Genomic DNA, 27810 nt, shown 5'->3' with positions numbered 1-27810 from the left:
TAAACAATAAGCCAAATAAATGTGGTGTGAGTGTCGAAGTACAAACAGATTATAAAGATAATTTTGTGGAAAACGAACATGGGGCAAACAAAGAAGAAACTTCGTCAGATGTAACATTTGTAATGCAAGAGGATTATCCAATAACCATTAGTTTCGATAAAAAAGAAGGAAAGATTGACAAAATTATTCCAATATCTGATCAAGATGCTTGGGTAATCATCAGCAGACAACTGAGAAAAATAAAAAATCGGGTGCTTGAGAGTAAAAAATACGTAACGGCAGATGATTTTGTAGTACTCAAGGATGGGTCGGTAGTAGTGCTAAACCAGATGGACCAATTTATTAAAAAGCTACTTCTAGACGGAAGAGTTGTACCGTTTTATTGTTTGAACAATTGCACCGCTGGAAGTCTTTGCTTAACTGATAATTCTGTTTTTATAAACATGTCTCAGTACGACTATGAAAAGTCCCAAACACTTTTCAGTAACATGAACTCTTGTAATTTTGATGGCATCATATCATCAAACAGGGATTTGTTTGCTTTCAATTTAATCGGATCACCAAAATTAGCAGTATATATCAATGAGAAAGTAAAGTCATTTTGTATTTTAGGTAAAAAGTCCGTCAGAAACAATACATTATCGACAATATATCTTGTCAGTCCAAAGGAAAAAGACAAGAATTCGACGAACTGGGCTGATGTTAAATCTTTCCAAGGAATCTTTGGTATGTCGCCGAGAATTAAATTCAATTGTAATGGTGTTTGTATTGATAGAAAAAATACTATTGTAGTTTCTGATACAACTTATAGATGTGTATATGCCTTGGATGAAAACTTGAAATTTAAGAAGTTCGTTTTGAGCAACACTGACTATGACCTTGAATCACCCGGTGCAATTGCAATATACAATGATAATTTGTGGATAGCAGATGGCAAACAGATATTGATATTCAGGTACAATGTTGACGAAATAAAATAAATTGAAATTTGATTATGTTCTTTCACTCAAAGTTGACATTAGTGTTTGGGTACTCTTACCACATCTTCTCATTTATATAATAGGTAAAATTGTCGAAAATAGGGGTACAGTTAAATATATGTATTCATAAAAGAATTTAGTGATAATTCTAAAGAGTTAATGGAAACGAAATCTCTGACCCTATAATGTACCATTAGATTAATACATTGAGTACAAACCTTTAAATACAAGACATTGCCATATACTATGAACGAGCTTTGGAAAAGAGTGACGAAAGATACCAGAGGGACAGTCAAACTCATAAATCGAAAATAAACTGAAAACGCCCTGGCAAAAAAAGAAAAAGACAAACAGACAAACAATAGTACACATAACACAACATACAAAACTAAAGAATAAGCAACACGAATCCCACCCGAAACTAGGAATACATACACCATAAGACGGGACCTAAGCATGCTAATATAGTAAAGAGCGCTTTCCTATGTGAAATAAAAATGTCTAGTTCAAGCAGAGTTCAGTTATTACTGTTCATATTTTTTTTATTATCGTAGATTCCTTGACTGAATGTCAACATCATTAATTTAAAAATATTGAACTCGATGTTTTCAAAAAGGTTAAACATGAAGGAAGTCTGAATACATCACAAGCAGAAACAAACTCGCAAACAGAAGAGTAAAAATAACTCTAACATATCTAGAAAAAAATATGTCACCAATGTAAGCAATCTACGTATATAATTGTTTTACATAAGTCATTACGTAGGTCGAACATAATTTATGTTTACGTGAGATCTATTTAAAAAAAAACCCACTTTAAATGATGTAAAATGGCAGAGAACAGCCTTACAAAATGTAATTTTTATAATCAGGTAAACAAACTGCACAGTAATCATGTTGAGATAATGACCTTCATCATAAGCATATCATTTGGTACCATTAAAACGTTTAAACCCGTTGCATTTGTTTGCAACTATCCTAAGTCAGGAATCTGATGTTCAATAGTTGTCTTTTGTTGATGTGGTTTATCAGTGTTTCTCGTTTCTTGTTTTTTTTTAATATATACTGACTGACTTTAAAAACGCAACACTCATTTTGTAGTTTTTTGTTTTCAAATCATGTTTGATACCTCATACAACTACTATTCATGTTTATCATACTTCTTCCTCTTTCGAAAAAATCAACACCTGACTTACTTGTGGTTATTGAACATACCAGATTATTGACATCGCACGAATTTAAGAAAGCGTAATTTCGAACCAATAAAAGATTTTTACATTTATTTTTCTTTGTGAAACAGTTTTTTTCAATCCTTGGCCACAGTTAAATCAGTTTAAAAATGTTGCACCTCCATATAGCCAAGATTGAGGAATAAAAAACTGAATCGACCCATTGGAATTCTGCAAAAAGGAAAACGTGAACGTGTTGCAAACAGAGAATTTGACATCAGAAACTCGTCTTACTGTCCTTCTGACAATAATAACGGTAGACCGGATTTGTTGAAGACCATCAATGACCAGATCAGCATGTAGTGACAATACAACGTCCATAGAATTTGATTACACAACGTCATTTGCAAAACAGGTTTACGGCCGCAACATCAACTGCTAATCAAATTGCTGAATGCCATTTTGCACAGATTTATGCCATAAATGTTTCTCATTAACTGAACTGCCAAAGAATCGACTGCAGAAAAACATTTAAAGCCTTAAAGTTTTAACCGCATAATTGCCAAAACCCATTGTAATGGGTGGAACCACGGCACAATCAGAAAATGCAAAACAGAACTCAAAACGTGCAAAACAGTGTTGGTTGACCTTTCATACAATCATTTTGGCGTTTGTTACAGGCAGTCATTGATTTTGACGGTGGTACGTTCATTGGTAAGGGGAAAACCAGGTTTTCAGTGTATACCACAACATTTGAACGTTGAAAATGACGTATTCTAATGCAATTAGTTTGTAACGATAATTTTCATTGGACGTTGACAAATATTTTGAGGGGTTAGATTCCACATATTATTCTACCAGTCCGTAACTAAGAAAGCCACCATTTTGAATTTAAATTTTTTTTGGGTATATTATTTCCCAAAAAAACAACAAGATAGTAACATTTTAAGCCTCAAAACCTTCTTTTTGTCCATATTTAAACCATTCTGAAGCGTACGAAAAGTAAAAATACGTTTAGTATTCATGTTCGACATCCAGAGTATACATATGACGTCACATTGTTTAGATGCTAAAGACGATGCAACAGTTTCGCGGACTTTTTCATTTATGCCATGTTTTACCAAAATATTTGTTAAATGACATTTATTTTAATATGTGGCATTATAATGGAGATAACTGTATTGTATTTTAAGCTTGGCCTTCGTAAAACTTGATTTTACTGTCGCAAATATCCGTTTACCTATCTCCGCTCCGCGTCGCTAGGTAAACTCAATTTGTGACAGTAAAATCTACGTTTTACGAAGGCCAAGCTTAAAATACAATACAGTTATCTCCTAAATCTATTCAACTTTCGAACTGGCATTTTTTTTAAACATTGAAGTAATGAAAGAACTGTCTATTCATAAGTTTGTTTACAAAAAATTGCAAATTTGAAAATGGGGATTAAAAAGAATAATCTAGTGTTGCGTTTCTTAAGTGGTTAGTTTAGATTAAACCGTTGCTTTTCCCGTTTGAATGGTTTTCCACTAGTATTATTTTTTTTGGGGGGCCTTTGTAGTTCGCTGTTCGGTGTGAGCCAAGGCTTCGTGTTGCAGACCATACCTTGACCAATAATGATTTACTTTTACAAGGCTCGTTTGGTATTTCTCATTGGACTCAATTCGGTTGTAAAGGCAATTGTGTTGATAAAAACAACACTACTTCGTATTCTGATGTAAATTATAAATGTGTAAATGCTTTATATGAAAGCCTTAAATTCAGAATAATTGTTTTGAGTATTAGTAGCTAGAACCTCGAATCTCCCGGTCCAATTGTAATATGCAATGCTCATGTTTGGGTATCAGATGGCAACAGGTAATAAATAAATTTGGTGTATTTACTGTCTTATGATTGGCTAAAAGAATTGGCTTTATTTTCAATGTTATCAATTTTTATGGAGACACGCCCACTCTAACGTTGTGTATTCATAGGCAAACATCTGTGTACGTTGTTATTGGTATTAATATATATCTTTGAGCATTATTTTTGATAGAAATTTATTTATAATGAATGGCACTAATTTATTTTGAATTTATTGAACCATAAAATTAATTTTTTTGACTGTTCACATTTAACATTATCCGCTTCGCGGATTATTCAATGTGAAGAGTCAAAAATTAATTTTATGGTTCAATAAATTCAAAAATAAATAAAAGCCATTCATTAATTGCTATTCAGGTTCGATGTTGACGAAATCAAAATAATTTGAACGTATGAGTTGAATTAGATTTGTTCTTCCATTCAAAATTGACATTATGGTTTTATTTAAGGTCCGATTTGATTTTAAAGATTTACTCATATTTTGCATTCCTACCTGTGGTTTAGGGTTTCCATGGGGGAAAAGGCAGTCTTTAACATAAATCTGCCGTCAAGGCATCGCAATTACTATTCCCTCTTTAGACATCCAGTTGTACGCGTTGTTCCAAATTTCCTTACGATAGACAGCCATTATGATTGACAATATCGGACTTATGTATAGTGGAAAGATTAATTGGATGTGTGTGTCATGTGTGTATTTTTAGAAAGTTTAATCTTAATTTTTCAATTACATTTAATCTCTGTTCAGATAAACATGCTAAAAGCTTTTGACATCAATAGCTATTTTCATTAAGAATTGGTGAAACGACTATGTATCACTTCAAGTCATCATACTTGGCATAGGTAGTAGTCTTATGTTTCTGGTTAGTGGTATGGCAGCACGAAATAACTATTGTAAGGACAATAAAACATGCTTTATATGAAAGAGTGGCAAATAAACTTAAGTTATGATTGCCAGAAAAGCAAATGTGCTGCATATGCCAAAGCTAGATTAATCACCTGTTTTAAAACACGACATGTGCCACATGTGGATCAGGATTTGCTTCTCGTTCTTATTAACCAGTGTGTTTTGTGTACAGTTTTACTTATCTCTTGGTAGTGTTTTGGCCGAGGCATTGTCAGTTAGTTTTCGAGTTAAATCAAATTTCGTTAAAACCCAAGCCTTGATTATCCTAGGCTTTTTTGTGGGCGACGGGGAATTAATCAATAGCAGATTTTAATAGAAAAATATTGCTATTCAACCAGCATTAACTAATTGAACTTAAGATGTTTTCTTTGTTTAATATCTTTAAATGGGATCAACTCTTTAACTTATGGTGACTGAGAATGTCTGATATAGAAACAACCAAGGATTTTATTACATTGTTACAGAGACGAGTCACGTTTTGTATAGAAAGTCCATGAAACAACTCATTTGCTGGTTTATTAACAGCCATTCTTAAAATTAAAACGATATTTCCGGGCTTGTATTTCCTATCATGACTTCCTTGATAGAAGATTGCTGCTCACAAGGAAGCTATTAAACCAAGAGTTCCAAATGGTGAAGTTGTAAACCTTCCCTTCTTAAATATTACGGACGCCATCATGAGTTGGTTGACCAATATGAAATAACCAATTCACAGATGATATCTGATATGGTTCGTAAGTCGTAAATACAATCCACTTCCCTTTTTACCACGAATGTGACATACCGAGACTATTTACCGGGTTTGTAATAACACGAGCAACACGACGGGTGTAACATGCGGTGCAGGATCTGCTTACCCTTCCGGATCACCAGAGATCACCCCCATATTTTGGTGGGATTCTTGTTGCTTTGTCTTTAGTTTTCAATGCGGTGTCTTATGTACTATTATTTGTCTGTTTGTCTTTTTACTTTTTTGCCATGGCGTTGTCAGTTTTTTTCTCGACATATGAGTTTGACTGTCCTTCTTATCTGTCACCCCTCTTTTAAATCTTACGTCTGTTTTACATTTTACTCTTCCTACTCTACACTGTTGAAAGGTCATACCTTTTTCGTTATAAAGACATGTATATGGTCAGATCATATTTTCTCACATACTAGTGTTTGAAAACTGATACAATTAGGTTGGAAGCTTAAGTTCTTCAGTATCAATTCTGAACTCCTTCCCGTTGGATAGTAATCATTTACACAACTCATTCTTGCTTTGTCAACATATTTGTTATAATGTCTCTGATTTGTTCAACTAAATATTTCTCAAATTCCGGACTTTTTGTATTTGAATCTCCTGCTATTATTACTAGAACACTGTTTCTTACATTTTTTAATTTTTGGCATAGTTTTTCTATATGGTAACATCTTTAAGGCGGTAAATATAGACACACAAGAGAAAACGTTATACCTTTGTCTGTTGTAATAATGATGGCCAAGGATTCATATTTCAGGCTATTTAATTATTCTTGTTCTGTGGCCACACACTTAAGTAGTATTACCTTAAACAACTTGCAGCTACTCCTTGCTTTAATAATCTTTGTTTATCAAGATCTTCCAGTGTCAAAGTTTAAGTTTCTTATTATCATCTTGAGAAGTTTCATTGATGACCAAGTCTATTTTCTTGCTCAAACGTATCTCTAGTGTTTGTGATGTTGAGTCAAGATTTTAAATTTTTATAAGATTGTAGGTTAACACTATTCTATCACCTTGCACTTTGAGGACTTGACTGTGGTTTTCTATAGCAGCTGGATAAAATTCCTGATCAGTTGAACAGTAAGGTTTGATAAAGCAAATTGCAAGTTAGTCTGAATTTTAAATGAATTGCAATAGATTTAGAGCAACACCTAACTCAAGTCACAGTAAATCACTATTGAACTCAAGTAATAAGAGATAGTGTATTTTGTCAAATAAGTAGCACAAAACGTTATACAGTATACTTCATATTTTATTTTTTAACAAGGATCATTGACACAGGAATATCAGCACTTTCATCTTAACATCATCAACAAAAAATACAAATATAACAGGAAAATGTAACATACATCATAAAAATTAACAAATTACCACATAATGCACCAAAACACTAATGTAAATTTCTGATTTCATGACTAATGTCTGTTTCACTTCAGTTGTCAATAATCTGCTTGTATGAGAATAATACAACACCCTTAAATCATCAAGTACAGCATGTACGGCTTTGAGATTAAGGATGTTCACAAGTCATAACTTGGAATTTTTGTAAAATTTTCGGAATCATCTGGTTTTATTCATTTGAATGCCTTAAAAATTTGCCAATTGACCCCCATTTTTCTTTTTATAAATCTTTTACATGTGTAATTATAAGCCATATGTAAAAAGTCTGATAAAACCTTTGTTATTTTTTAATTGTTTGTGAGAACTGAAACTTGTCAATGATAAAGCTATGAAAAATCATGAGAGAACATTTTCCCGCAAAAATTTCAATGGCTAATATCTCGAATACACATCGACCTATATTTTTTAGTTTTGCTCCTTTGGTTCCTTTATTTATCCCCTATCAATATATACTAGTGTTTTAAAAAGCTTGCTATTTTGTAACTGAGGAGTGAACTTCCTTAAATGTCTTGCTTCCACTGGCTTTGCAAAAATATAAAATCAGTCTTTTGAAGAGGAAGTTTTGTCTTTGAACAATAAATAATTTTCTTCATAGGATTGTTTTAAATTTTCTTTCAATTTATGGTATCCCTTTTCACTTTTATTCATTGAAAAATATATCACTTTTCCAACAACCATTACTTGTATCCTCTTCAATTTAATATTTTGACTGCACATACATGGTGAGTATACCTAATGTTAATTACAGTGATCAGGTATTGATTTCAGTCTGATTATAGTTTTTTTTATAATTTCAACATGATGGTTAATAAAGTATATCATATTTCAAAATTTTAAATATTCACTTATTCTTTGTTTTACTTCAAACTTGTTATACCCACTGTCATACGAGTAGGAGGTTAGGCTAGATATAAATCCAGTTTCAACAAACTATTTTCTTCTGAAAATACCAGTTCTAAGTCAGGAACATGGCATTTGTTTTCACATGTTCTGTTGATTGATAATATTTAATTTTGCCAATTTTTATGGACTTTCCCTTTTCTAATTTTGCCTTTGAGTTCATTTTTTGTTTGTTTTACTTTTATATGAATTGGCTAAGCTACATGTCATACTTTATAAATGTTTTAATTTTACTGAACATTCTTTAACTATTTATTTTTAGAAATTCAGTTTTCCATTAGCATTAAATCATTACATACAAAGCAATCAGTTGGATATTTTGTATTTTGACCTGGCAGATTTATCTGACATGTCTTTGAAGTTTCTTATCATAAAGTATAAACATATTAAAACAACAGTCTATTCAAAAATATGTCTACATTGTATTATAATACAGCTTAATTATATCAGTTGTATATGAAGATCTACCATGTCAACAGAAATTCAGCCTTAAATGGTACATGTGTTACTAATTAATTACTAATCAGATACCAAAACACTACAATCTATAAAACTTACTTCAACCTTCACATATATACAACATTCCTACAAACCAAAATTACATTACAATCAACATGCTAAAAATTTCCTTATCATTAAAAAGTATTTATGCATAACCAAGGATTGCTTCAAGTCCTAATGTTTTATTAACTTAACACTCAAATTAACTTGCATAATTAAGTAGAATGCTTTATAATACAGAGATCAGTATATTTACCTTCCATTTATTGATGTATGTACATGTACTATAAATCCATGCCAGATTTAACATTGTGTCATTGTCTGGTCCCTTTCATATATGTAAAACAAAGGGCTGCAGATAAATTTTTCACTGGAATTGGAACTAGTTTATTGTCTCTTGTCAGAAATTCGATCATGACAGCCTGATTTATAACATAAATGTTGTAAGTATATCAAATATTTGAGTTCACAGTTGAAGTTGAAATGTAATCTAGTTTAACACCTTACTTTTTAGGAAAAATAAAGTTTGCCTTAAATTGACTTAATACAAGCTGGAAAAGGCTTGCCATGACTAACTTACATTCATGTCATATTGTTTCTTGCAAAGTTAAAATATACTGTGGAGCATACATAGACAAGTTTGCATAGAAAATATGCCTTATTTACAATATATGCACATTTATAATCTTTTATGTTAAATATTTCGATATATAACTAAAATATCTTTGGTTCACAGAATATATTTCAATGCATATGACATATAATTGTATCTAACAAAAATCCATTTTAAAACACATTATAACATTTAAAGATAAAGCCCTTATGCATAATTATCTAATCACTTTAACAGCACACATACATTTGAAACAATCCTTCTTTTATACACAAAATAACTTCAATGACATTTCATATGTCATATGTGTTCTTCCTCCTGCCATTTCAATTAAGGGTACCCTTTCAAAAACTCCTCGAGTGCCACGACTTTATCAAAAATTTGAGATGAGACCACTTCTTTCACACCAGAAAGGAGAGATATCTAAACATTATCAAATGTTGAAACCAAATTTTTACTACAATTAAGTGATCTGCAGAAAGGGTTTCATCTGACCGATAATTATTTCACAATCAAGAAATAAGTCTTGATAAAAAAATTAACTTACTGGTTTTTGCTTGAGAGTTTGGAATGCAATTATTATCATCTATTATACTCCTGCTGTATGGTCACACTGATGCCACTTACATTTCTTGAATATTGACAAATGTCAATGACATAAAGCCAGGTATATCAATTCCTACTGGATAAATAGAAGTAACTTTTTCATTCTCAAGATACGATAGTTATTTCTAAGCTAAGATTGGAACATAGAATAGGGATTAAGTTAATTGGCTATCCAAAATGAATCAGATATAATAACAGCTGTTGTTTAAACTGATCATTTGTCATTTATTTGTTAAACTATTCATGCACCAATTATTTCACGTTTTGTTTAATATGTCATGTTTAATGTCATGAAAATATACTGAATATAAGCAATACATATAATATAAATCAAGAATTTAAGTTAATGTAGGGTTTGTCCTTGATTATAACTTGTTCTTTAGATCAAAAATTCAAATTGGAAATAATATTAATTGTAAACATTTTAACAAATTGCTGGCATTGATGACATGATTGCGGAAAATATTGGAATGATGATAATAGTGGATGCTAAACATACAGTTGTAAATCTGTCAACAACATACAGGGCAAAGACATGACTAGTGATGTGATTATGTGCTGGACCTACAAGCTTAGCTGACAAAATACTAACATGGTAAAAGTTCTAAGTCCCTCAGGCAGACACATTAGTATGACTACAAGACAATCAGTCTCAATATTACAGACATTTACTGTGTGCCTAGCAGGAAGGCCACAAACAGATTAAACATCTTTATTGTCTCACAAAGATTATACACTTCACACCAATCAGACATAAAATCTGACATCAAGACAAAAAACTTTACTCTCACTCCAAATTCTGCATGCTCAGCTATCTAGAAGAACAAATTCAGCCTTTTGTTTGACTAAGTGTGGGATTGAACGTGAATTGAACACATGGCCTATCATAAATAATGAAACAATGGCTTAACCTTGATTATATGGGACTTACCTTCTAAAATCAAATCACTTTCTCAAAAAAAAAACTATTATACAAATAAATACATATAAACATATATGTACATCATCTATACAAGAAACATGATTCTTATTTGGACACATTCATGCTGATATTGAGCAAATGATACATAATTAACCACCAATTAAACATTGTGTTAATAAACATAATAACAATCTAAGTACTAAGTCTATGAGAAAAATATTAAAATTACAGAGTTTGGTACAATGTATTATACATGTGACTGTTTCTGTTGTTTAGCTGTCCAAAGGGGTGCTGCCATTGCCTGAGGAACTCTTTCTACTGAAATACATTCATCAAAACTTTCTGAAGCACGATAATATTGTAACAACTCCTGGATAGCCTGTTCTTCAATCTGAAAAATCATTTAAACATTATAAAACATTAACATATTCAATGCAAACAGTCCAAAGCATTGAAAGTTACTTCTTTACTTATGCAATAGGTTAGGTACAGATTATGGAGTAATGCATTGAATCAAATCAAATTAGCTCATAATGAAAGAACTAAGTCTCATGGTCTTTAGGGATAGACAGTACTTTAATGGTAGGGTCTTGTTATGTTAGTTCATCTCACTTCTCTAAATACCATAGTTAAAACCTCTATCCATCACTTACTTTGAAAATGCAGAAACCGAAAATCTAAAACCATTTCATTGCACCTACAAGTTTTCATGTTCCGTTTGGGATCATCCAGGAACTAGGATGTACAACTTGCTTCCTGGAAAGTTTTAAAGTATTTTGCAATAGTTAAACATTACCTGTATCAGTCCTAGTGGCTTATTGGTTGTACGTGCAAGTGTCTCATGTTTCTGAATTTCATCTTTGACAATGTCTGTAAAGCTAAACGATTTGGCTGATGCTGCTTCTTGTCTCTGTTGCCATGGATTCACAGCTTCTGTAGGACTTTTGGGGCTCTCAATGGGAGTTTCTGATACAGATTCCTTTCTCTGATGTACTGCACTTGTAGGTAGGCCCCAACTAAAAACATATTTCATGTGTAAAAAATAAATTTTTTCCTGAAAATTTTACATTAAACATTTCTTTACCTAATAAAAATTCAAATCTGCAATTCACCACTTCATAATATTCAGTTATTTTTTTCTATAATTTTTTTTATTGCAAACCCTAATTTGACAATTGAATTCATTCCTAACGACTACATATGTGAAACCTGTGCCTCAAAGTTCTTTTCTTTTACAATAACAGAATAACAGAATTCACCTTCCAGTTTAGTGCTCAAGTGGTAAAAAGAAAATCACAATAATACTGAACTCAGAGGAAAATTCAATTAGGAATTCAATGGAAAAATCAAAAGCTCAAACACATCAAATGAATGGATAACAACTGTAATATTCCTGACTTGTGAACTTCATGTTTCACTCTTTACAGATTATTAGAATATTACTGCTACAAAAATGCTACATGAATTAAATGTTATTAGAAACTATCCAATAAAACCCTTTTTGAACCCTATTCATATATCTTGAAAGCTACTCTCTGTTCCCATTGCTTGTAATTATTTCAAAAGTAGGTCAATAATATTCAATTGGGCTTAAATGTATAGTGATTTTAACACAGTTTGGCTCTTTATGCTAAATATATTACGAGCGAATGTGAAGGTTAAAATATCAGCATAAATTCAAGCCCCCATAAAATATTTCTATTCTAATAGGACTTATACAGCAATTCTTTTGGATCTAAGCCCTCTAGGGGGAGGCAAATATTTAATTAACTTACTGTTACATTAAATCAATAAGAACCTTAACACTTATATTGGTGATTTTTTTTTTCAAGTTTTATGTTTATGGACAGACTTTTACAGCCCACAATACAGTATAGGTTTTTCTCATTGTTGAAGGCCATACAGTTGCCTATTATTGCTCACATCCACTTTATTTGAACTTTGGTGGATAGTTGTCTCATTGACAATCATACCACATCTCCTTTTTTATATTAAGACTTGGTAAAAAAAAACATCATAACCTTACAAGTATAATTATATTCAGAAATACCAGTTCAATTTCGTCAAGGCAGGTTGACAAATAAAGAGAAAGTTATGAAGAAATTCTCAAGTCTTATTATCATTATGTTCAATTGAAAGTAACAAATACCAAGTGTGTTTGGGGTGATTAATTTTGAAAATTTAGGAGATAGACTTTTGATGTACAAAAGTTGAAAATAAATGGTCACACCGACTCTTTCACACAGTTGAACTCCAAAACAAAAACATTTCCAAAATCTACCTGAATAAATTAGACGCTGACTTTGTTGTAGTTGCAACCTGGGCTTTAGGCACAGGAATACTCTTAGTAGACTTTGATGAAGTTACAAGTAGATCTTTAGGTACATGAGAATTTTTATTATTTTCTGCAACTTTTTTATTCCTAGATCCTTTGTCATTCAAGTTCTGGGCACTTTGTCCTGACTTTTGCTGTGTATTCTGATTGAGGTTCTCTGCACGTTGTCCAGACTTTTGTTTGGGACTTTGTTGGACGTTTTGAGCACTTTGTCCTGACGTCTGTTGTGTATTCTGACTCTTTTTATCCTCAACCATTAAATCTCTAAATGACTTTGCTACTTTACCAACATCACCCCTAAAAAACAATGTAAATACAAAATGAGTTATTTAAAAAAAAATAGATATTGAGTGATATATTTAATCTAGGGTCAGTCAAAAACAGGAGCAGACATACATTCTTTTTAAACCATAAAAACTGTTCCATTTGAATGCATAACAACCACTGAAGACACTTTGAAATACCATCAACTGATAGATGTCTAAAGTTAAAACAATCAAGCTTCAATGAAAGTTCATTTATTTGTACAGAACTAGTTCTAAGAGATCATGTGGTAAATCAGAAAGATGAATATGAAATGCATGGAGAAGCATAATTAACATTGATATCTTCTATAAAAATATGTACACTTTTCAAAATTTCTGGAACCAGTGTCCAATAGTTTTTTCCACAACCTGAATGTCTTTTCTTGGAAGAATTTATTAACTGACATACCATGGACAAGCTGTTTTAACCTGCTCTGATTCTTCAACTGTATCTTCTGTCTTCGTGCTTTGTCCTTTCTGTCCAGGAGCTGATTTAGCTTGTTGTTTCTTTACATCCTTCCAGGAGAATCTCTTCTGTGATGGACTATAATGATATAGCAAAATTAAATATGAAAAGATAAAAAGAAAAAAAAATCTATTTTTTTGTTTGTTACGTTTAACGCAATCATGTTAATATTTGTTAATGTTATCGTAGTGTTTTCATTGGAAATTGACGAAATAATTGTGTTAGACTATCAAAAGCAAGTAGTGATTGACCAACTCTATCACATGTTAGAGGTTTATACAAGTTCCTTTTTTTCTTAACTGACCATTATCATTTTACCATATATATGTACTTCAGAAGTCTGTTCAGTAAGATATTTCAATATCCCCAAACTAGATGGTCAACCTGGTCCTAACAGTTCTGATATAGATTGAAATCATTTCTAAAATAGGGAATGGCTTTGAAGTTTCATTTGTTTATTTGAAATTTTAATAATAGGTTGTACCTTGTAGATTTTGTATGATCTTTATCTTCTTCTTCCATGATCTGTCTTAAGTCTGTACCTTGGACTTTTGTTTCATTGTATGACTGTGGAGATTTGGGCCACACAGGTCCAGGGGATGGACTTAATGGAGTTGGACCCCATTTTGACCCTCCTGGAGGTACTGTGATAGACACAGGAGAAGACTTGTCTTTGTTGGTTCTGTCTTCCATTGTAATATCCTAAAATCAACAGATAAAATAAAGAACTTTTGTACATCAGCAAATTTTCTCATTAACAGATGAATTGAGATTTCTACACAAACCTGAAACTGACAACTAATGTGTCTTTGGAGATTGTTTGAAGTTAAGGACTTGCTTTAACATTGGACATTTTCCAAATAAGTTTTTACGTTTGTATTATTATGGATATGTCTGTTTGTTTACGGAAATTTAAATTAACAGGGCCATGAATAACCTCCAAGTGGAGAGTTGTCACATTTCAATCAAACAGCATATTCTTATTTAATTCTAATTAATACTAATAAATGTATGTATACATGTATACCTTGAAAACAGATTCTGTTGGACTAGATACTGTATCCAACTCTGTTATTTCATCATCTGACTTGACACTGATATCTGAACTTATAGAAATCTGTCGTTGTCTGAGTGAGCCAGACTTATCTACCTCCTCCGACATACTCTTATTTCTACTCCTCCTCTTCTTAGATTTACTCTTCCTGGTTGGTGTTTCAAAGTTGTCTTCCATCTTAGGGCCCTGTGCTATTTCCTCTAAGTATGCTTTATCAGGGCCTTCATCCCAAGGGGTGATAATTCTCCTACACATTACAGGCACCTGTTCTCTGTAGTAGGACATCAGATCTCCTATTACTTCATCACTCAAGATATCTAAATACCTGGAAATGAATATGAAAAGTAAATGATTAATCAAATCAGTTACAGTGGTATTTTTGGATGTAGAAAACTTGAAGTCATTTTTAAACATTAACGAAAACTGAAGAATTAACATGATGACTAACTAGTACTTTAACAATGTTTTTGTAATTATTTTATTTTTCAAGATGAAACATGTGAAATTTCATAATACAGTATTAGACACAAGTATAAAAAGTTAAATAACACTTGTAAGATCAATTAAATCATAATGGTATAATAAGATATAAATATTACAATTGATTTTGTTAATTTAATGCTGCTTCTAACAATTGCCACTTCTGATCCATTTTAATTTTTTGTGTAGGGGTTAAGAAACATACTTTAAATATTCTATCCCACCATATTTTGTGGGCAATACGCTCTTACATCTACATTTGTATATGTAGTATTTAAGTAACAACAAAATATTATTAGCTGTTTTACTGTTGACAAAATCCTCAGACACACCTAGAAAGACCTCTTTTGCACTAAAAGGCAAGAAGATGTCATAATTTCTAATCCAATCTATAATGGAAAACCAGAAGTTTTGTGTTACATTACATTCCCAAAAAGTGTGAAAAATATTTTCTATAACTTCTGAACAAAATGTACAAAGTTCAATTTCTTTTAATTTACATTTATATAAAAAGGAATTACATGGTAAAATCCTATGAACAATCTTAAATTGAAAATTTTGTAAAAACGAATTTCTTGTTATAATGAAGGGCATGGTATAAATAGTATTCCAATCTTCAATCTGTATATTTAAGTCTATTTCCCATTTGTTACGGGAAGATAGTGATAATACTTTATTATCCTCATGAAATGAATTATAGAAAAATTTACAAAATTTTGGTTCTTTTTTAACTTTATCTACTAATTTATTTTCAATATTATCAAGTTTAGAACTACCTTCTATCCTACTTTTCCATCTATTTGGAATAGCACTTAAAATACCATAAAACTCTACAAAATTAGTCTTGATATTATACTTTTTCTCAAATTCTTCATATGAGAATAATGTATTATTATCTGACACCAGATCATTGATAAAAAATATACAACTATAACAATGTTATTGATATGATAATTCATAATTTTATCACAGAATATTTTACTCCCAGTAAAAAACTATTTTAAATAAAGTTAACCAAGCTACAAAATATATAATCAAAGATAGTTACAAACCTTCCTTCCATCAATGCAGCTAAATTGATATGTATATACTGTTGACATGTTGACTTGAGTTGTGTAGCGTTGTAGAGACTTGAAAACTCAAGTAATTCTCCTACATTCTTAAAGGTCACTGAAAATATATATAGATAAAAGTTATTTAAATATCTATAAAATAATAGTGAACAGTTCTAGATGTGTTTGCTATATTTTTCAAAAGCTATAACAATGTCTAATATGTTCACTTCTGAATATGTTCTTAATTTGTAGAATTGATAGTTTTATTCTAATGCTAAGTCTTACTATAGCAAATCGTGAATTTTTCAATGCATTCTTAGTCTTAATTGAAATTGTACCCCATCCTTGATATGTAAGAAATGTTTGCCAACAATTAATAGTAGCCAATTGATATTCAAAAATGCTACACTGGAACTTTGCAACAGGTTAAATAGGTTGTTTATACTTATTGATTAATAAATATACATACCTAGTTGTGAGAGTGATGTTTCACACATTTCCTTCAGTCTGATAACTAACATCTGATCTGCTACCACTAAGATATTACATAACAGCTCTACATTGTCTGTATCTATAAAACAAAAAGTGGTCTTTACAATATGAACAATATTCAATAATACAAAATGATTGAGAAATGGGTAGGGTAGTTGGACAGGAGTTTTTTTCATTACATATAAGACATATGACATAAAGCTTTATTTAGAGTCGGTATATGCAATACAATTACAAGCATGAGTTATAAAGAGCTTTTAAAACAGACAGAACATAAGTACAACAAACAAAACATATATAACGAGTCATGCACACATACAATTAAACATGACAAATGTTTTATATATTTTTTATGACTTTGCATTTAAAAAATTTAACACTTCATAATCTTAGGATCATTGTAACTAAAATAACAAATTTATCCTATGTCATTTAAGAAATGATTGATTTAAAAAAAAAATATATATATTTTTAAAAGACACATATATCTATTATAAAACTAACCTGTGATTACAACAGATTTATCAGTATAGAGATAATCCAGTAATATTTCTAACACTTCTCCCGTCACTGGAAGGTTTAGAGATTTGGTATTAGAAGTCTGAAATTACAAATAAAGTCGACATAAATCATGCATGGCAATATTAGTTGCATTTAATTTTTTATGTTATAAAGCTTGGTTGAATCTTTAGACTTGTATTTCTAGGATGTATTAACATTTCCTTTTAAAGATTTTCCATGTTCATGATATGCATAGTTTCCATAATCAGAAGTAAAACAAGACAGAATAACATCATTTATTTATGTCAAATTATTATCATGTTCAAGTTTTTAAACTGGATTTTTCAGAAATAATTTTTTTCTATAATTAGACTGACCTCCACCCATCCACAACTCAACATACTCTGGAAGTATTCCAGTCTGGCCACTAATATACATTTGTGACACATAAATTCTACACCATCTTCTGATTGAATACACACATCATATAGACCTTTCCTGTAAATTAAAGTTTTATTGGTATTATAGTCAACATGTTATATTTACATATGGCTTTCATATAATTATTTCAATCTACTGCCATTTGGGGGTGGTCTTCCCATTTTCATTTCTCTTTTTTATATAGCACTTATTTTATCATATTCTTGTCAATTTTTCTTTTTCAAATGAGATAATCTGGTGTCATGTTATGGCAAATCTAACTGTAACTCTCCAGGTTGTGTGATTTAAATAAGTATTTAGAATATTTGTATCTTACAAAAAATGTTTACTGTTGCTGAAAAAGAACAATTAATTCAAGGAATCTATACAATAACCATAAGTTTTTAATGTTATGTCATTATTGATACTTGAATTTTGAGAATTACTTCAAGTGAAATTGGAAAATGAATGGAAATGTGATTCCTATAACATTTAGATTAAATTTGGATGAATTTTCATACTACTTGACTAACGAAATACACTGAAGAAATTTTAGGAATAAAAGTTTGTGGGTGAATGAATTGTCTATTACACTTACTCTCTTTGTCTGTCAAACATAATTGAAGGCTTAGGCAAAAATCTGTTTGGTAATAGATCTATTTTACCTCCTATGCACTTAACAGCTTCTAACCTGGAATAAAGAAATCAAACATGAGGAAAACATTCTACTTTGTGACAGATAAGACACAATTAAAGCAGATTTAAGATGTGAATGTTTGCTTGAAACTATACACTGTAAATTCAAACATTTGTGTCATGCTTTTATCATTGTGAAAATTAAGAACGAGTAGGTTTTGAAAAAAAGAACTCCACTGCAAAATTGATAGCATTATTCATATGCAGCATTTCCTGAAATCACTATAAATCTCTCATTTTAGGCCATTGTTAATTAATGAACCGGCAAATGAATTGATTATCAACAGTCTCTTCCGCGCATAAAGCTATCTCCTTTTATTCACATCTATCAACTTTTTGAAGTGTTTGATGTATTTCACTACATATACATACACTTTATATACCTTTTAGGTAACCCTTTAATGCCATATTTCTTTGCCAAGTCTTGTAACATTTTGACAGGATTTGTTGACTTCACTTGTTTCTCATCCTTTTTCCCAGCATGCCCTTTCTTTTTCTTCAGTACTTCAAAGGCTGACGTTGTATGTGGAGAGGTTATAACAGCAGTGTCCATAACTTTACCAAGAAAATCGTCCTCAGCTCCATTTTCAACGGATATTTTTGAAAGTTCAAATTTTGCACCAGGGGTTAAAAGGTCACAAGTGTCAGTGTAAATAAATTTGACCAATTGATCAAAGATATCAGGATGAGTCCCCTGTACTGTTATAACAGAAGTATCATCATCTTCCATCTTCTTACTCTCAGCCAATAATTTGTGGAAATAATCACATCTACTCAAAAGGATATATTTATGTGCTATCCATGAATGGCCACCAATCTGAAAATATAAGAAATTAAATATAACTATGAGTATGAACAAGCATTCTGAGAGTATGGCAATACATAGTCCACTACTGGTTAAAAAATTCATTGTACTGGACCAATATGCTAACTTGATCTAGAACTTGTCATGGTGTAACCATTAAAATAAATATCAGTCAATATCTTCAATCATGATGAAAAAAAGTATGGAAAAATTATTATTGAAATGAACTTTCTACTTCCAAGGACCATAATTCTGCACAACATCATCAGACAAGAACAAAACTTAAACATGATATGTAACATCGTATGATTAAACTATTCACAAATTATCAATTCAAATCAAATCAATATCTTATAGCATGGCGAAAAAAATTAAGGAAACTGATTGAGTGAATAAGCCTGCACAAAACTATCAGACTCAAACAAAATTTAAGCCTGATCTATTCCTTGTCATGATAAATCTATTTCTCTAATTCTTAGTCAATTTATACTTTTCTGAACAACGTTGTATAAAAAAGTTTGTTTGATCTCAAGTTCTTTGTTGGTTTTAATCGGATTCTAAGGTAGAATTTTCTTGCTTTCCTCTGAATTTCATATTGTGTCAGCATGGAAAAAGGTGAATATGCCTGATGACGTCACATCAAAAGAAAATATCTTTTTGCAGATCATTCAAAACGAAGGTATAAGTTTGCCTGCATGTTGTTTGAAAATCATTAGAGAAACAGATTCCACCATCAAATCTCGTGTAATACAATATTTATCTACTCTCGACAGTTAATTTTATATATTTAAAACGCTCTGCAAGCCTCACGTTTTAAATTTGAAAATTTAACTGTCTCGAGTGGATAAGTCTTTCACACTGGATGCAGTGGTAGAATCTATATATATTAATTATCAAATCAATATCTTCAAGCATGACAAGCTAGGGTGGAAAAACTGATAATCTGAGTATATTTTCTAAGTCCAAGGACCAACCCTTTGCCCAAATCATCAGACTGGAATAAATTTGAACTTTGATAATTTGACAGATAGACAGACAGTCCAGACTGCAAATCTTAAGTCCCCTTTGACTTTGTCAATAGGGGACTAATATAGGGGAGAACAAGGCATACTGAACTTCTCAAAAAACTTAAATATGTATGTATATACTAAGCAAATTTGTAAGTTAATAGATCATGATTGAGAGGGAGGGGCCAACTTCCTATGTACTGCTTCCTAATAGAACATTTGCTATTCTCTTAAACTATCATTTGCAGTTGGTAATTACCTTAATAATAACATCATGAATCATATCAAACTCATCAGCCTCTTCCATTAGTTGTTCACAGTCTTCTATCATACTAGACACACTTATAGATGGTACATCTGTTACACTAAAATTAATAACAAGTATTTAATTTGTATATGAACATATATTACAACAAGAGGCTCTCAAGAGCCTGAATCGCTCACCTTAATTTTTTTGGTTAAATCTCTCATAAATGATTATTTTGGTTTTTCAATTTATTTAAATGTTCTTTGAATCGTCCTATTTTCTTCAAAAGCAAAAAAAAAATCATTTTCTCCTATGTTCTATTTTAGCCATAGGAGCTATGTTTCTTGACATACAAGGAAATAAAATATAAAATTTATACTAGATACTCTGAAACTCATTTAGCCTAAGTTTGGCTGAAATTGATACAGCAGTTTCAAAGGAGAAGATTTTTTAAAGTAAGTCAACATGATGAACAAATTGTGAAAAAAGTCTTTAAAGGGCAATAACTCCTTAAGGGGTCAATTGACAATTTTGGTCAAATTGACTTATTTGTAGATCTTACTTTGCTTAACATTTTTGCTATAACAGTTTATCTGTATCTATAATAATATTCAAGATAATAACCAAAAACTGCAAAATTTCTTTAAAATCATCAATTCAGGGGCATTATACCTGAAAAACCAGTTACCCAATTCGGCTGAAAATTTCAGGACAGGTAGACCTTGACCTAATAAATACTTTAACTTCTTGTCTTATTTGCTCTAAATGCTGGAGTTTTTGAGATATTAGCCAAAAACTGCATTTTACCCTGTGTTCTATTTTTAGCCATGACGGCCATGTTTTTTGACGAAATAGAAAATAAAACATAAACTTTATTTATACACCCTACTGATCATTCAGTTGAAGTTTGGTTGAATTTCGTTGAGTAGTTTTAGAGGAGAAGATTTTTTAAAGTTGGCAAATATGATGAACAAATTGTGGAAATTGTCACCAAAGGACAATAACCCCTTAAGGGGTCAATTGACAATTTTGGTCATATTAACTTATTTGTAGATCTTACTTTGCTGATCATTTTTGCTGTTTACAGTTTATCTTTATCTATAATAATATTCAAGATAATGACCAAAAACTGCAAAATTTTCTTAAAATTACCAATTAAGTGGCAGCAACCCAACAATGGGTTGTTTGATTCATCTGAAAATTTCAGGGCTGATAGATCTTGACCTAATGAACATTTTTACCCCATGTCAGATTTGCTCTAAATGCTTTCGTTTTTGAGATATAAGCCAAAAACTGCATTTTACCCCCCTGTTCTATTTTTAGCCATGGCGGCCATGTTTTTTTCACAAAATGGAAAATAAAACACAATCTTTATTCTAGATACCCTAAGGATCATTCAGCTAAAGTTTGGTTGTAATTGGTTCAGTAGTTTCAGAGAAGAAGATCTTTGAAATAGTTTACGACGACGACGGACGACGACGACAGACGCCAAGTGATGGCAAAAGCTCACATTTCCTTTTAGGAAAGGTGAGCTAATAAAAGAACAGTGTTTCAATGTCCCCTGTCAATGCACTTATTTCATTGGTTTAAGGACAAGAATTTCATCTATTTGCTCTGTGAAACTTTTTCATATATACAAGAAATGAATCTAGGAAATACAATGCAATTTTCCATAGAATTTATACTTTTAAATTTAAGGGACATACCTTCTGTAATAATAAGTGTAGATTTTTCGATAGTCCACCAAGATATTAACATTTGTTATCAATTTCATAAAAAATTGGCAACAATCGTATGTGTGATAGCTCTTTTAAGGCCAGATAGATGGAACAGACTTTACAAGGGGCATAATTCCTCTATAAAATAGCTGATCGAACTGGTCCAAGTAAATGCTGATAATAACCTTTGATATTGATTAACTAAAATCTGGCATTATCGTCCTTCCCTCCGCCTATATCACCCTGCTCTGCTGCTCTGTAATTTTCGTATCAAGACTTCAAAACGAGACCAGGCATTATCAGAGACGTCACACTGTGAGAGGAGAAGTTATCAGCGACGTCACAATGCGAGAGGAGACGTTATCAAGCTTGTTTTTGTCAAGCGTAAACCTGTCTTAGGGAGAAAGAAACGACCAGTAATAGAACGATAAAAAGATAATCGGGTTTTCTTCCTATAGATATCGTAAAATATCAGCCGCTCGACACAATGTGAAACTTTTTAGCTCGTTCGCTACGCTCACTCGCCAAAAAGGTTCACATTGTGGCTGGCGGCTGATATTTTACGATATCAATGTGTAGAAAACCCGATAATCTATACTTAATTGTACAACCAGAGTCTCTGCCATACAGATGGAATCCCTTATTTGTTTTGCAGCAGAAGATCATTTAAAGTTAAAGAAAGAATAACCACAATGAAAGAAAGAGAGAGAAAGAAAGAAATCACATCATATTTTAATAAAGTCACTCAAAGATACAATTAAATATAAAACGAATTCCATTACATTTAATACACAAACCATGCTTTTAATAATTTGTTTTACTCACCACAGATTAGGTTTTGACTGTAGCACAGTAAAGTTTCTTCCCTTTCTGTCACAGAATATTTGTGTAGCTCTGTGTATGTTAGGAAGTCTTCTCAACAACACATCTTCTATTTCATCTTTAAGTAGCAAATCAATTAATCTCATCTTACCAAAATCATCATCTCCAGTTGCTGTACAATGAAAACAACAAAGTTAGAGAAGATAAGAAAATAAGTCTACAATGATTGAGTTTTCAAGACTAGTTTTGTTTTCTAATCAAAGATTTATGTATGATTGGTGTGATTATGAGACTTTACAAAACTGTTAGTGTTTCTTTTCACCTCTAGAAAATCCTTACAGTAAAAGTTTTGACCAAAATAGAATTTGGGTCATGAAATCAATCTGTATAACAAGCCAGGAATTTTACCAACAGTCAACTCATCAGTATCAGCAGTAAAACTTACTAAAAGAAAGCAGAAAGTAGAATGAACATTAACAATTAAGACACAATAAGTTTATCTCAAATTTTTCAGATGTTAGTGTTTCAATTATATTTTGGCCATATTGACATTTTGTACAGGTTTTCCTTGGTTTTTTTTATAGTCTATTGAGGATTAATTAAGAAAATTGTGTAAAAGATAGTAATTATACAAAATTTAAGAATCACATGCTGAAATTCAGCTTTGAGTTGAAACAGTTGATCAACAAATTGAAAATTTTTATGAAATATGTTATATATACTGTACCATTAATTGAAATCTGACGAACAATATCTTTTGGCATAGACTTCTTAGGATTGATGGTACCAATGAATGCTTCTCCATTATCTGTTACTATGGATACTGAATTTAAACTGAGGCAGACATCCTGAACAAGAATTTGTCTCCTAATGGCCCATCTACATCTTTTAAGGACAGGACTGCTGGTCCTCCATATAAATATCTACAAAATATTGATTTTGATAGAAAATTATTTCATGTATGATTTTTTTCATTGTTGAATCTGTGAAACATTAATCACAAATAACATTCCTATCTCTTGCTGAATTCCATTTACAATTTTTAAATGACTGAATTTATGGTCACAATAACCCACTTTCAGTGGAAGAAAGACATAGCTACTTTACAATATATAACAATGATTGCACATTGCATGGTATGTGCTTATTGCTTATTAAAACAGGTATTTTCCTAATAACATCTTTAGTAAATCCACAGGGGGAAGGGTCTCTTCCTATATGAAGATATATACAGATGTGCCACTGGAATGGTGCCTTTTTTTTACACATCAAATATATCAATGGGTTGGGATTTCACCAAGGTAATATGTCAATGGGTCAATGATTTTCATCTTTTGATTAGAATTTTGTATCAATGCTGTTTTATCTTTTAAAATCAAGTCAGGATTAAAAAAAAGGAATATGTGAATGGGTTATGATTTTGCCATGAAATATGTTTATGGGTCAGGATTTCACAAGACTACAATATATGAATGGGGGGTATTTTTGAAATCCCAGCTGCACATCATTATCCAACAAGAGGCTGTCACAACGACAGCAAACCGGATTTATTAATATTTATTTGTGTCCTGGCAATATCACAAGAACCATTACTGATGAATGGTGAAAGTGAAAATCTTCAATATCAAATTTGACCTCCATTTTGTCATCAGTATCAACATATTAAAATTTGAAAAGCTTAGATTGAATGGTTCATGAGTAAATGCAACAACGTGAATGAAAACGCCATTTTACAATCTTTCAAGAACCATAACGCCTGAACGGTAAAAGTCAAAATCGTCATTATTGAACTTGACCTCTATTTTGTCATCAGTAACAACATATAAAAATTTCAAAAGCTTTGGTTGAATGGTTCATGAGAAAATGCACGAACACGACTGGAAACACCATTTTTCAATCTTTCAATAACCATAACTCATGAACGGTAAAAGTCAAAATCGTCATTATTTACCTTGACCTCTATTTTGTCATCAGTAACAACATATTAAAATTTGGGAAGCTTTGGTAGAACAGTTCATGCGTAAATGCACGGACACAACTGGAAACTCCATTTTTCAATCTTTCAAGAACCATAACTCCTGAACGGTAAAAGTCAAAATCTTCATTATTGAACTTGACCTCCATTTTGTCATCAGTAACAACATATTAAAATTTGGGAAGCTTTGGTAGAAAAGTTCTTGCGTAAATGCACGGACACGACTGGAAACTCCATTTTTCAATCTTTCAAGAACCATAACTCCTGAACGGTAATAGTCAAAATCGCCATTATTGAACTTGACCTTCATTTAGTTGTCAGTAACAACATATTAAAATTTTAAAAGCTTTGGTTAAACGGTTCATGAGTTAATGCACGGACAACATTTGATTGCCGCCCGCCCGACTGCCCGGCGGCCCCCCGTACATCCTCAAATCAATAACCGACATTTTTGTCACAAAAATCCGGTTAAAAACCGATGTTGACACCTCCTCCCCCCGTGAGTAAATCATAGTGTCTACGAAGTCTGAAAGGAGAGGAAATAAGCTAATAATGTATGAATCATATAATTTAGTTTTTATGTCAGAAGGATAAATGAACTACTAAAATCTACAGGAAGTTCAATAAGTATCTTAAAACTCAAATACGTTCATATTTAATTAGCCATGACATATATGATGAGTCATATACTTTTGGTGATATTTTGTTGTGTTCAATTGGATAGCATTTACACATAATGTACACAATTGAAGGATAATCTTTAATACATAATCCATGAAATATTTGCCACTTGAATTAAGCAACCAACAATCAACACATAATCATTTAGTACTGGTGGTCATTAAAAATTCTAAAATAAAATAATAGGTCATATAAAATTAGTATTGAATCCATGTTCACAAATCAAGAGAACCATAATGAATTTAGATTGTGATACCTTTCCAGGAAGACTATGTTGTAAGAGTATGGTGAGTTCTGTGCCTCCTTTCTCCCTCAATACATCCATGTCAGTGTTATGGTCAAGGTTACCTCCAGATACACTCATTTTTACTATATCTTGCCATCTGAAATTAATAGAATTTACTTTGATCTTTAAAACAGGAAGCTAAAAAAAAAAAAAAAATTTTTTTTATTGAGTTATAACATTGTTGATTTTTTTATCTATGTAAATGGAGACACCTTATTTTAGAAAGATCTTTCAATTGTAAATGTTAATTGGATTTAACTTGTCATAACTTTAAAATGTTACATCATGTACACACTGTGGATTCATTATTATTCTTTGGATACCAATTTAAGTGGGTTTCCTGAGTACCATGAGTTTAAATGTTCAACTACGTATAAATACAAATTTCTATAAAGTTGTATCCAGACTTTTACAGAACCAAGAAATCACATATCCATGAAAATGCAATCCACAAAGATAAATGAATCCACAGTTCTAAAAGAATTCACAATGAAGAAAGGCAATAATGGTCAAGTTATTTCATTTGTAGTTAATTATACATGATGGGTGCAGTGGCGGATCCTGGTGGGGGGTGTCGGGGGTTGGAACCCCCCCTTTTTTTTGGCCGATCAATGCATTTGAATGGGAGCATATAGTTGGAACCCCCCCCCCCCCCTTTACTCTGGGTTGGGACCCCCCCCCCCTTTTTTTAAAATGGCTGGATCCGCACCTGGGGTGCCACATGTGGAGCATATTATGCTTACCATTATGGATCATCCCTGATTTTTGCTTTGGATTGCTGTCGCTCAATCTTTAGTTTTAAATATTTTGTAGTCTGTTGGTTGTCGTTTTGTTCTTTTTTGTTTTTACCATGGAATTGTCATTGTTTTGGACATATAAGTTTAAATATCGCTTTGGCATCTTCTGCCTCTTTTTGCATGCCCTTGTATGATATCGTGTGCATGTGCATTTATGTCTTTTTTTAGTTTTACACTATAATATTAATTTTAGGAAAAGACTATACAATTTCAACAAATTTCTAGTTAGGCATACAATAACATAGTTATGACTCCCTTTCTTCATTATGATATTTTTTTGAAAAAGATACTACCTTCTCTGTCAAATTTTAACAACATAAATGAAAACGAATTACTAACTTTTTCCTACACTGATATTCGTGCAGTACATAGATGTCTCCTTGAGATGTCAGAAATAGAGTTACTTACTTTGAAGCTATTTTCCTACACTGGTATTCATGTAGTACATAGATGTCTCCTTGAGATGTCAGACATACAACAGCTGCATCAGAACATTCGACCTTCTCAAAGAAAATGTCCTTGTGATTCAGTGCTGACACCTGTCTTAAAGGACAAAATCTGTCTTGACTCTTTGGATGACCTGTGAAAATAGATAAAACTTAAACAACTTTTACCCTTTCATTGGAAACTTAAAGTTAATTAACATGAATTTGGTATTACATTTCCTGTTGAAAGAGTGACTTTACATACAAATGACAAGTCATCTGAAAATGGTCATAACCCAACCTTCAAATGTATGCCTAGGCTGTAGATTAAAATCAATATCTCTGTATCTTTAACACTATGAATGCTTGGTAATAAACATTAATACTTTAATCCTTTTGCTGTTTCTGTTTTAGATTATTTTAAACATTTATTTCAGGTGAGAATTGATCAACAATATAACATTATGTTTTAACAACTACATGTATTAACCAGGAACACATACCTTGTTTAAAATTAATATTTTTTTTATCTTTTTATCAGCATTACTTTTCGTTGAATTCCAATAAAAAAATTGGAAACAAAGTTGTAACATGTTCAATTTCAACTCTGATAAGTGATTTGTGCTTTAAAATTTTCAGTTGAATAG

The 27810-nt window shown here is 31.5% G+C and overlaps 1 protein-coding gene across 1 annotated transcript in view; it reads right to left on the bottom strand.

Moving 5' to 3' along the window:
- Window positions 1-6900: 6900 nt before the first annotated feature.
- Window positions 6901-27810, bottom strand: part of LOC139490584 (inhibitor of Bruton tyrosine kinase-like) — a 29503-nt gene continuing 8593 nt past the window's right edge. Inside the window, exons 9-27 of the mRNA XM_071277456.1 lie at window positions 27147-27318; window positions 25912-26038; window positions 23727-23922; window positions 23003-23171; window positions 20472-20577; window positions 18784-19217; window positions 18303-18395; window positions 17662-17782; window positions 17288-17384; window positions 16761-16862; window positions 16289-16406; window positions 14730-15081; window positions 14187-14404; window positions 13646-13780; window positions 12878-13228; window positions 11393-11612; window positions 9752-10987; window positions 7561-9681; window positions 6901-7171 (exon numbers count right to left, since the gene is read on the bottom strand). Coding sequence (XP_071133557.1) covers window positions 10844-10987; window positions 11393-11612; window positions 12878-13228; window positions 13646-13780; window positions 14187-14404; window positions 14730-15081; window positions 16289-16406; window positions 16761-16862; window positions 17288-17384; window positions 17662-17782; window positions 18303-18395; window positions 18784-19217; window positions 20472-20577; window positions 23003-23171; window positions 23727-23922; window positions 25912-26038; window positions 27147-27318 — 3155 coding nt within the window. The 3' untranslated portion in view covers window positions 6901-7171; window positions 7561-9681; window positions 9752-10843. The remainder of the gene's footprint in view (window positions 7172-7560; window positions 9682-9751; window positions 10988-11392; window positions 11613-12877; window positions 13229-13645; window positions 13781-14186; window positions 14405-14729; window positions 15082-16288; window positions 16407-16760; window positions 16863-17287; window positions 17385-17661; window positions 17783-18302; window positions 18396-18783; window positions 19218-20471; window positions 20578-23002; window positions 23172-23726; window positions 23923-25911; window positions 26039-27146; window positions 27319-27810) is intronic.

Source organism: Mytilus edulis, chromosome 10 (genome assembly GCF_963676685.1).
Source record: "Mytilus edulis chromosome 10, xbMytEdul2.2, whole genome shotgun sequence".
In the NCBI taxonomy this organism is placed as follows: domain Eukaryota; kingdom Metazoa; phylum Mollusca; class Bivalvia; order Mytilida; family Mytilidae; genus Mytilus; species Mytilus edulis.
This window is presented reverse-complemented; position numbering and strand designations above follow the sequence as displayed.